Genomic DNA, 11,516 nt, shown 5'->3' on the forward strand with positions numbered 1-11,516 from the left:
TTAACTAATTGACTTAACTTAATTAATAGAACTGGAACTTAATTGAAATTTTCTTCTCAAAAAGCACCATTTAGCTTTAGCACGATCACATATTATGCTTATGTTGAATTATTGACAAAATTCTACCACAATTTACCGTGTTGCAAGTAAATCAATAGTTTTATATTGCTTCGGCACACTCAAAACGTCTACGTAACTCCACTTACGACACCTCCGAGCAGGCGTAGAGCTACATGTACGTACTGCTTCTTGAACGTAGCTTGCCGCGCATATGTTTTGATAATACCACCGCTAGAGTTACTTCTTCATATCAGCACTTACGCCACACGTAAGTCGCTACGTGTACTTAGCGATGTTTTGATAATCCGGCCCCTGATCGTTCAAGGCGTTCCAGCCTCAAATTCGTCCTGAGAATTTATGTAAAGAGCGGAAAGTGTGAAAATACATGTATCTCAATTTCATATAAATTCTTCCTGTAACATTTTTGTCCCAACGCTTAGTTGCCTTATTTTATCAATATAGAAGTTTACTTGGCAGTTCAAACCCTTCATTCTCTGTTCACACGTGCCTTCGAAGCGTACTATTTTGATAAGTTGAATCGAATTTTTAATCGAAATGTTTCAATTATTAATTAAAAATTCAATATTTTCTATTAATCGTACAGAAATGTACATATTGTCCGAAGATCCTTAATAAAACATTTGAAAGTACACGAGTTGAAAATTCGCCTGGCCTTCTTTATCTTATCTTAGATAACCTCGTTATCTAAGACATAAGAAGTTAGCAGGGAAACTTCATAACTTCGTTTAGTGAGAATTCCGGACGATAATTTAGACGATATTTTGATTAGAAACGTTAATTATTTGGACGGGAAGCCAATTCTTTATAACACATGCCAGTTCTCACGCGGTAATCACTGGACGAAGTGGTCCTTGACAAGCCCCTGAGGAGACACCTTCAAGTGCCCCGATGGTGAAAATAAAGCAAGTGTGCAGCCAAGCTTTGGTCATTGCAGGCCGCGAAGTTAACAAGATGGGAGCTTACGTGCACCTCTTCCTTTCATTTCTTGCCGTGATATCTAACTACAACGCCCAAGCCTTCGGTGAGGCTCCTTGAGATGGTAGCTGGGATTTTTGAGATGAAGGCAATTGAAGGAGAAGTTAAAGCAAATGTCATAACAATACGATTTTTAACTCTCTTGATTTATGACTCAGAATTTGTAAACACGACATTAGTATTGTTAATTTGTGAGATATTTTTTGTGTACAGTGAGTGTGGAAACTACATTTAAATTGTGGATTACGAAATTTTGAATTCTAAAATTGTTCACTAGGAAGCAATATTAAACTTTTAAATGTGGTCCAAAAATTCAAGCCGCCCCAGTTTCTTTCATAAATAAAACTAGAAAATGAACGTCTCGACTCTGGCATCTGGTACTTTGAGTCTCAGTCGAAAAAACGGCCTATTCCTCGAATAAAAGACGACCTATTCCTCGAATGAAAGACGACATATTCCTCGAATAACATTCGACCTATTCCTCGAATAAAAGACGAACTATTCCTCGAATAAAAGACAAACTATTCCTCGCATAAAAGACAAACTATTCCTCGAATAACATAAAGCCGAAAAACGAAAAGACGACCGGCAAGTTGCGCCAACTTCCGTAACTTGTACTGACAACTCCTTTTGCCACTTGCGTGTGTTGCTTCCTTTAAAGCCATATTGAGGGCTTATTGCATGCAGATATGCACAAATATATAATTAAAAATATACAGGTTTTCATGGTCGATACGCGAAAACTTGACCGGCCGACTGGCAGGAAAATTACTTTAATTGGACATTAATGTTAGTGTTCCGTTGAAATGTCGTTGTCGTTCCTGATTGGTTTATGGAATAAAGTTGCAGGCTTTTTTTCTTTGAGAAGTTTTTGGGTCGAAGGTACTTTGATCAAATCAATAGGCACCATTGCATCTCGAATTTTTGGACCTCAAATAATCTCCCAGAAAAGTTAACGACAATATCATGTTGTTACTTGCTGAGATGCAGCTGAAACATCTCCATTCTTTGTGTCTAAGCAAAATTAGTCTAGCTTGGTTCATGGAAATTAATTTGGTTCACTACTTCCTAAAAGTTGCATATACTTTTTGACCCGCATCGAGCTGTGACGCGTGCGGCAGATTTGCCTGGCAACTCCCATGCACTTATACCGTATCGTGATGTTGATGCAAATTTCGGTGGTTGCTGTCATGAACTTTTACATCAATTCCTCTCAGTCGTCACGTTGCTTCATAACATTGCCACCAAAATATTGGCACGGGATTAAAGTCGTAGTCTTCGATAGACTAAATCCAAATTTACGTTAAAAATAATCCACTTTGAGGTTGTTGCTTGTTGCGAGCATCCAAAAAATAAGTCCTAAAACTCGTATTATGCAATTATCGCCATCAGACATCCCCGACCGGCGGTACCTGAAAGCCTACATCAGCGATGATCCCGACGGCCCCTACCACGAGTTCCTGGACTACTCCCCCGACCTGAGGGACCAGGGCCTCGATAACTCCATTAAACGCGTCTGCTTGACTGGATTGTGAGCAACCTATTCACGCGCGGCTTCGTTGAACTCATTAAAAGCATCATGGGCAATGCATGAACGCCATAAATCTACCAGTGATTTACAGCGGATAATCCGTACATTTCAGAATTAGCTCTCAACCCCCGCTCCTCAGTCAACTCACCTTCGACAGATTGAATAGATTGATTCCACCTCACTTTTTCTTACAGAGCTCATATATAGGTAATAGTGCACAGCTATCATCTCTTCAGTAGTGGTGCACGGTTGTAGTTTCATTGGTATACTTTGGCCTTTTGTCATTTCGAAAAGTGATATATATCTGCCTACAATTCGTATTTGCAATTAAGATGCATTAGGTTTGTTTGCTTGATGAATGTAAAAAAGAATGCTAAAAGGGTATAAATTTTACTGATTAAAAATTTCAACATTCCTGCTTTCAGTTGGTTGTTATACTCAGATTACAACTACAGTGAGGAGTCCAGTGAAAGATTGGGACCGGTTCATGTCAACGGTTGCGAAGCCTTGCCACCCTCATTATCAGTGAGCAAACAACGAATTTGATTTAGCATTAATACCACGAGTGAAATGTTCTCTGATAAATGCAAAACTTTAAATTATCCAATATTAATATTTCAACAATTACAATACTATCACCTTTCAGACGTCGTCTCTACGGTACGCGGGCAGCCCCTACCACCTGGACGACTCCTACTACAACCTCTACGAGGGCATCAAATACCGCGGGCAGGAATTCAGGGGCAACACCAACGCCGACTCGTTGCTGGAATTCGACTTGAGGATGTCTTCTGTGATCATATGTGGACAGTCGCCGTGGACTTTCTTCACGTACGTTGAAACAACTGGGATTGTGTTTTATCATTAAAGTAATTTTACAGGTTTTCAATGAAATTACGTGGTTTAAAAATAGAATTGAGACTTGCACAGTTTCGAGACATGTTGATTTCAACAGACAAAACACAATTTTATAGCCTTGCTGTTATCGGCGGATGACTTATTGCCATCTTACTACAAGAGAAGCCATCATCATGCAAATATCCATGCAGTGAGGCAATAAGCTCGTACAGTGATGCAGCTAATGGTCAATAAATCAACAATAAATCCAGCCAATTACATTGAAACCAGTTAACACCAACTGGCCAAATGGGACGCCTGTCGGAGACCACCACTGCCGTGCTTCGAATGGACTATCATGATCCCTTCCCTGAAGAACCTAGCCTACAACACTTCTTGACTGTAACATTATTAGGAGCACGCCACCAGACAGATCATATCCATTAAATTAGATCAATCAGCCTACAGGAAAATAGCCTGAAGTCGTATGGCCCAGCGTCGTCTGCCAATACGCGAAAAAATTTTACGCCACGCGGACGGAGCGCGCCGGAGCCGTCCGTATCTGTCCCGTGTGTCCAATCAGCCTACGGTCGAACGGCCACGCGTCGTACGACGATAAATTTTGGAACAGAACTATGCTATCTGAAACCTAACCTCAGATGCTGTGAGCTAAAAGTTACGTAATTTAGCGAAGCTGAGGAAGTCGCTCGTCGAAGGACGATAGATTTTGAAACAGAACTATGCTTTCTGAAACCTAACCCCAGATGCTGTGAGCTAAAACTTACGTAATTTAGCGAAGCTGTGGAAGTCGCTCGTCGAAAGACGATAGATTTGAAACAGAACTATGCTTTCTGAACCTAACCCCGGATGTTGTGAGCTAAAAGTGACGGTCTGGTGGTGCACGGCAGGATGCATGCAGTTCCACTGGCGACCTGGGGCCGTATTATCAAAACTTCGTAAGTACGCAAAAGCGACTTACGAGTGGCGTTGCTATGACAACGTAATACTAGCGGTGGTATTATAAAAACATTTGCGCGGGAAAAAAATTTAGGCTTTTAGCTAAGACTTGCGTACGAAAGTTTTGATAATGCCAAAATTAGGGTGTATTTACGTACCACAGAACTTTTTTGTCGTAAGTACAAAAATTTACGAAGTTTTGATAATCCGGCCCCTGGGCTGGTTGGTCGCAGTCAGTTGTCCGCAAGTTACAGTTCGAGCTAAAGTCAGGGTATGAAGTGATGATTCGATTCAAAGTTCTGTGGTGGACAACCATTACTATTTGGGCTATTCGCTTCAGAATATGGTGGCGTAAAGCACCTTATATTTAAAGCAAGATGATGTCACGGGCTGGTTACCGACGGATTGCTTAATCCACGGCTGATTGATGGTCGTCCGGAAATATGCTAGGCGTTCCTTTCAAGGCTGATTGGTGCACAAATTTGGTGGTGCACGGCTGCGTACCTGGCCAAATCTCCTTTGATCAATTGCTCTGTCGCGGCGCCCCCTTGCAATGCTTCCATGCTGCCGATAATAAGCAACATACATCCATGTCAAGCAGAAACACTTAAAAGCCTATGATATGATTTAACTATACCATTTATGAAAGTTTCAGGGGCGCAGCTGTTGGCCACAAGGTTTACTTTTAAATAAGCCCTGGAGCCAACGCCCAGCCTCACTATGCATTAACTTTACACAGCCTCAGAGCTAGAATCCGCAGACTATGCTTGAACTCCGTGATCCAGACAAGCGACACACTGCCGAAAGATAATAGCGCCGTAGGTTTCAGCCAATGCTTAAGCATGTTCGCTCATTAGCAGGCAGTTCCTCATCAGGCTGTACCTACTCCGGCCTAACCTCTTCTGGCCTAACCTATTCGCGCTGTCCCGGCTCGCAACCTTCTTGCAGCCAATGACTGGCTCTGCCAGCACACTTGGACCGCCTTTCTAACTTCCTGCAGCCAATGAGGTTAGTACGGTCCGCTCGGGTTTGTATTGGATGGAGAAATGTTGCAACTTGTGTAGGTTAGGTCTGAAGAGGTTAGGCCGAAAGAGACTTGGCCAGATGCAATGTGGCCATGCGTACCTTTAGCTAGCTTATTTTGTGGCTGTGGATATCCGAGGCTATGGCTTTGAGCACTTGACTTCATAGGCCGTTATGACCTCTAGGGCTCTAGCGTTCTTACCCACGGAAAGGAATATGAACTTAGTGTGAAGTTTGACAAAGCTGGTCTCCGGCATGCGCCCCAAAGTTTCTGCATGCAATGAACCTCCGGAGGGTGGAGAGCTAGATGTCAGCATAGCCCAAGTCCACGGTGCAATTCATATACCTTCCCGAGCGTAATCATGCATGAGGGCATAGTAGCCAGGCACTATAACGTGCCTAAAGCCAAAGTGGCCATTTCTCTTCATGGAAGTGAGTAAATAGGCCAAATAGCATCAAGCCATTTTAACAACAGCCGTGGTCAAAGCGCCAAACTGCAGCGTGGCTGTACTTCACGCAGCCGGGCATCTTCACGGCTTTCGACACAGAGCGCCCACCACAACAGCGCCGTTCAGTGACTTCAGTCACAGGAACTGTTTCACAGCGCCGGAGCACAACTGGCCGGAGCGCAGCAGGCCCTACCTACAACGCCTTACCCCGGCCCTACTCCTAACCTAACCTAACCTAACGTAAGGCGTTGTAGGTAGAGCCTGCTGCGCTCCGGCCAGTTGTGCTCCGGCGCTGTGAAGCAGTGGCTGTGTTGTGCAAAGCGGATTTACTGTTAGCCGGAGTGGTCTGCGGCTGTTAAGACTTACGTCACGAGTAAGAATGGATGGTGTGGAGTAAAAATCGGTTGAGCAGAGCCAGATTACCATTGACTATTGGATGTAGTGGTTTGTGGAGTAAGGCAGCGTTGACTTAAAGTTGGTGTGGTTGTTGTCGGGTCGTTCGTTCCGTTGGTTCAATGAAACGTGGCACAAATAACAGTTAACGGGCTTTATTCAGAGAACATGGAACAAACAGAGTTACACAGTTAAAGAGTGTTCGGGCGGCACGACCAGCATAACGGGGTTAAAAGGTCCGCACACGTGTAACACTGCTAAAAGACTCCCGGACCATCCCGCCACAGACTGACAACACCTCGTCACAGCGAGAAATCCGCTACAATTAAAACACGAGAAAATATGACAAAACCTAATACATTAATGAGGAATTACTTTAATTACCAAAATCATATTAAGATAGAAGGCTAGCGTGAGACAGGCGAACTCACAATAGTACAATATACAAAGGTTAAAAATTACACCCTACAACACACTCCCCCACCAGCCTCGTCTCACGCGACTTGCTGGAAAAAAGTTCAGGGACTAAATTTTTATTCATTCTTATTACAAACTTATCTTTAGATCTCAAGTTACCGGCCGTGAGGAACAACTCAAAGCCTGTAACGAACAAAACTCAAAACTTTACATAAAGCGTTAACTCTGAATTCGCCTAGTTACATCTCTATTGTTATGCACATCTTCTAGTGAACGAAACAAAATATTTAAAATTTTCCGTACGACATCTTACAATCTAAATCAGCCAATACAATTTACGCGCACCTGCGACATGCTTACATTAGAAAAGTATGACACGACATGCTATAAAATGCACTTACATGTAGGACAAGTTATTCCTATCAGCGTAAAAGCTTCACGAAAGGTTCAGAGTTCTTTTACGCCTTCTCTCAAGTACTTTGGGCTGAACATTAGGCAAATCACTGACAGATNTTGTTGTCGGGTCGTTCGTTCCGTTGGTTCAATGAAACGTGGCACAAATAACAGTTAACGGGCTTTATTCAGAGAACATGGAACAAACAGAGTTACACAGTTAAAGAGTGTTCGGGCGGCACGACCAGCATAACGGGGTTAAAAGGTCCGCACACGTGTAACACTGCTAAAAGACTCCCGGACCATCCCGCCACTGACTGACAACACCTCGTCACAGCGAGAAATCCGCTACAATTAAAACACGAGAAAATATGACAAAACCTAATACATTAATGAGGAATTACTTTAATTACCAAAATCATATTAAGATAGAAGGCTAGCGTGAGACAGGCGAACTCACAATAGTACAATATACAAAGGTTAAAAATTACACCCTACAACATGGTGATATGAGTCACTTACACACAGCTCATTGATCTGAGGCTATGTGTAGATATTGCATGCTGATGGTTGGCGTTGGGCCGAGGGCCTGTTTATACGAGTCAATTTTGTTACCCACGGCTGCGCTCCCCCTCCGGATACATCTGAAAATTTGGAAATTTTGAACCGCTCATTATGGTCCGATAAACACACGGGCGAAAATTTTAAGCAGAAACTTCTTGGCTCCATAATGTAATACTCTATTCAACTGTACAGCAAGTGAAAAAAATCCCGTGCAGCATTTAAAATGTCTTCTTTTTCCTACACTTAGATAAAGTGTGCTAAACAACTAAAATAAAATAATCAATAGATTCTCGAACACTTCAGCAGCAAAACCGGCGTGTTTATAAAAAGGTCGTAAGTTGCCGGTTAACCGGACGTTAGCAAACGAAACTGAATAATTAGTGTTAGTCGATTAAATAATTTAGTATATAATGCGCTCAAAATTTATTGTGGTAGCGTGGTTTTTGAGTTTTATTCAGGCCACGGTAGTGACGTTATTCAGCGGTGGACAAACGCAAGCATTATTCATCCATATACTGAAGGTTGAATGTGTGGGAGTCTCACAAAGATGCGTACAATTTCTGGTCAAATCAGAAAATTGATCCGGAAAGCGGCTAATATTTTAGTCAACGAAGGATGTGTGGGAAAATGTATGTAAAAAAGTATTATTTGGTTGGCAGGGGCCTGCAGTTCACCGGAGAGGCTGTGTGCTTGTATCCTACCCATATTAATACCGGCAACAACATTTCCCTTCATTGGAACTTTGCTCAGAACGTGAGTAGACCTTATAACTAAACATTGGGTGTAGCAGTGAAAGTGATGAATCTATCCGCAGACAGAAAAAAGGGTTAAGTATAATTTCCATCTGTTATTGGATATTGCTTCTTTCAGGAAAATATTTACAGTAGTTGAATAATACAATAAAATTTCATGAAGGTATTGCAGAACGTTTATGCATTTTATTTATGCAAGAACTTTATACGTTTTAATGTAATCCCATGCAGGGGATTCATCTCATTCTTCTCTTCAAGTCAAGAGTAGTAACTCAAGTGCACTCAAACACCCGACTGAAACATTTCTTCTGTTCAGCCGCTTGACGTCCATATAGGCTTGTGCAGCGGGTGATTTTAGAACGATAATTTCATAAGATTTTACTGCAGAAATAGAAATTTACAGTAACCGATTCCTCATTTAATTGAACATGAATCCTGGATTTTACAGGGGTAGATGCCACTCACCTGTGTTTAGTATTAAATCTTTGAATATCTCGTTACTGCAGATGTCGCAATTGGGCCTGCCGGACAACTCGATCAGGTCGGTGGCCAAGGGCTGCCTCACCGACAACGTCTACAGGGGCGACCGCCCCCACCAAGGGGGGCTTGGAGACGCAGTGGTATAGGTCTAATGACTTCTGGTTGTTTAGTACAGTTGTTTATTCGTTCAATGGTTTGAAGTTGATACTTGATAATCACGCTCACATATTCTTCTTTTTGCATGTGATGCAACCACCGTGTGCAATTACGTCGTGAAGGCAACACAGATATTTTCTAAAGTGAACAAACTACATAGTAGCAACGACACAAAACAGTGCCATGAAATCTGTGAAAATTATTGGCATTATATAATTGGTATTAAGTTACTATTATTTGGAAACACATGATGTATCTAGGCAGGCATAGTATTTCCCATAATAATTCTAATATTAATTTCTAATCACTATACCATTAATTCGTTCATGTCACATAGTGATAACTGTTGGGTTCCTTATGTGACATATAAATTTTAATCTGTTCTTGTATCTCAATGTATATCGACTTTTTCTGTCATCATGATTGAGAAAACATAATAAATAATATGAAACAGATTTTTGATAGCTTCTCTGCAGATCAATTCCAAAGAAATGTGAACCCAAATCATAATTCTAAGCGTCTAGAACAGACAGCTGTGCCTATACTTATTATCGGGCCCCGGTGTGTTGAGACGTAGCCGAAACAGACTTCCGATTGAACAAAATTTGCTAATATAAATTGAAACGTCAATAAAACCAGTAGAGTTATTTTTCGCATTACATGCATGGCTGTGTTTCATAATGCTGTCCCCGAGCGTTACGGTGCTAAATGGACAGAATAATTGAGAGAATTTGGGAGAAGTGGCAAAAATCTACGATTGTACTCATCATTCACAGTGGTGACACTCACTCAATGTTACTCGACGTACGTGAAGAAAGTCAACGGCGACTATCCATTAATGATCACAGAGGACACTTGCATGACCAAGTTGGCGACGGTTGCGGCTTTAATGTTGCTTTTGAATTCATTGCCCGTCCACCACGTCTTCTCGGATCTGACGTGGGAATAATTCTTTAATAGCCATCAGTTAAGCTGCTGGATCACTACCTGTGTGTGGTATCTCCGATGTCAGAGCAAAAGTGCTTTTACACGGTGCGACTAGTCGCGTCGCTTAGTCGAGTCGACTACAGTTTAGCCGGCTGAGAGCCTATACACGAGGAGTGTATTTTCGGTCCAGTCCGCTAGCGCCAGTGCGACGTTGGAAGTCAAGTAAAGTGAGTGCATGGTGGAAGCAAGCGAGTGTGCCACAGTTGTGCGCATTACAGCGACAAAGAGAGAGAGAGACGCCGCAGTTAGACAAACTACGAAGGCCGATGCGGTACTGGGCACACTCGAGTCGAGTCTCGACTGGCTCAAAACAACGTGTGAGGTGCTTTGGGCGCAATGCACCAGCTGGTCGCCTCTGAAGACGTTAATCATCACACATATTTATAGAGTCGACTCAACTATTCGACGCAACTAGTCGCCTCATGTATAAGCACCTTAATAGTGCTAAAATTCATACATTGTTTTATAGTGCGTAATTGTCGAATAAAATTTTGGTTTTGTCGTGTTCAAGGATTTATTATCTCTTCTGTTTATAGGATCACACAATTAATTTTGTGAAACTCCCAGCTCTATCTCTCTCCTTACGCCTCCGATTTGTTATTGTTTCTATCGTTTCATGCGCTCGATTTGATTCGTGTATTGTTTGCCGCTTATGTTTAAATATATCCACTATAGCAATGCCATTCGTGTTTAAAATTCCTTTCTACCTAAAGCCTTTCTTAATCACCAATAGGGAAGCGTTTTACAAAAAGCGTCCGGTCATAGGTGGGTGAGACGAGACCATTCCGAACCTTACGGGTGGTGCAACCGGTCATTGAATATCGTTCAGGTGGGTTCGTTCGTCACAGATGTCATCGCTATCAGAAAAATTCTGATGTTACCACTGAAACAAAATCGGATCAAGTTAAAAGTGCTGTCACAATTAAATTCTTCGAATCAAATTTTAGGTAGGAATTAAGGTGATGTTTCTGGAAGAATTCATTATTACGTCCAAAAGCAATACTTCGCCTTCACCTATAGGGCACCTAGACTCGGTACATAATATCATTGGTATTTAGTCAAAATTCTGCCTTGTATATGCCTGTGAGTGCAGCAACCTCGGAGATTTTATGCTGATTATTGAGTAAAGTAAGTTTATTAATATTTTATGTCCTCTCATATAGGTTATACATTGACAGCAGTCCGTTGCATAATAACTCATGAGAATTATGGATCTCCTTCTCGTGAGTTTTTGTAGCGAACAAAACTTGTCTCGCTTAATCATCATGAATTTGATTCTTATTCATACCCCACTGTGTCCTTTGGTATTGACTCCTATCACATATTGACTTATATCTCTATCTGAATTGGGCATTTTTTAGATGGACAGAAAACAATAGCTCACACCTGGGATCTCTTTCATGCCAAATTCGCAATGCCGGCACCCTGGGCTTGTCGTGGTAACCTCATATCGTGTTACCATCTTATCTTATTTGCCTATTATCGTGTTTACCTCTCAGTACGTTAACAGACCTCCCACTT

General features: G+C 41.9%; 1 protein-coding gene across 2 annotated transcripts; it reads left to right on the top strand.

The window, feature by feature from the left end:
• Window positions 1-868: 868 nt before the first annotated feature.
• LOC108678686 lies at window positions 869-10,678 on the top strand. 2 transcript variants are annotated; one of them, XM_018167141.2, is made up of 6 exons: window positions 869-1,102; window positions 2,440-2,587; window positions 3,013-3,112; window positions 3,234-3,418; window positions 8,280-8,373; window positions 8,879-10,678. In XM_018167141.2, the coding sequence occupies exons 1-6, from the start codon at window positions 970-972 to the stop codon at window positions 8,996-8,998; spliced, it is 780 nt and encodes a 259-aa protein (XP_018022630.1). In that variant the 5' UTR covers window positions 869-969; the 3' UTR covers window positions 8,999-10,678. The 2 variants fall into 2 exon arrangements, with proteins under 2 accessions (XP_018022630.1, XP_018022631.1); XM_018167142.2 differs by having other exon boundaries at window positions 2,449-2,587.
• The last annotated feature ends 838 nt before the right edge of the window (window positions 10,679-11,516 follow it).

The sequence above is a fragment of the Hyalella azteca genome, unplaced genomic scaffold, assembly GCF_000764305.2.
Source record: "Hyalella azteca isolate HAZT.00-mixed unplaced genomic scaffold, Hazt_2.0.2 contig8052, whole genome shotgun sequence".
Classification (NCBI taxonomy): Eukaryota; Metazoa; Arthropoda; class Malacostraca; order Amphipoda; family Hyalellidae; genus Hyalella; species Hyalella azteca.

What these genes read in the sequence shown, in the direction of transcription:
- LOC108678686 (XM_018167141.2), top strand. Translation starts at nt 970, where the DNA reads ATGGTGAAAATAAAGCAAGTGTGCAGCCAAGCTTTGGTCATTGCAGGC. An exon ending in CGCGTCTGCTTGACTGGATT is followed by an intron (nt 2,588 to 3,012) that starts GTGAGCAACCTA and finishes TCCTGCTTTCAG; the next exon opens with TTGGTTGTTATACTCAGATT. An exon ending in CCTTGCCACCCTCATTATCA is followed by an intron (nt 3,113 to 3,233) that starts GTGAGCAAACAA and finishes ATCACCTTTCAG; the next exon opens with ACGTCGTCTCTACGGTACGC.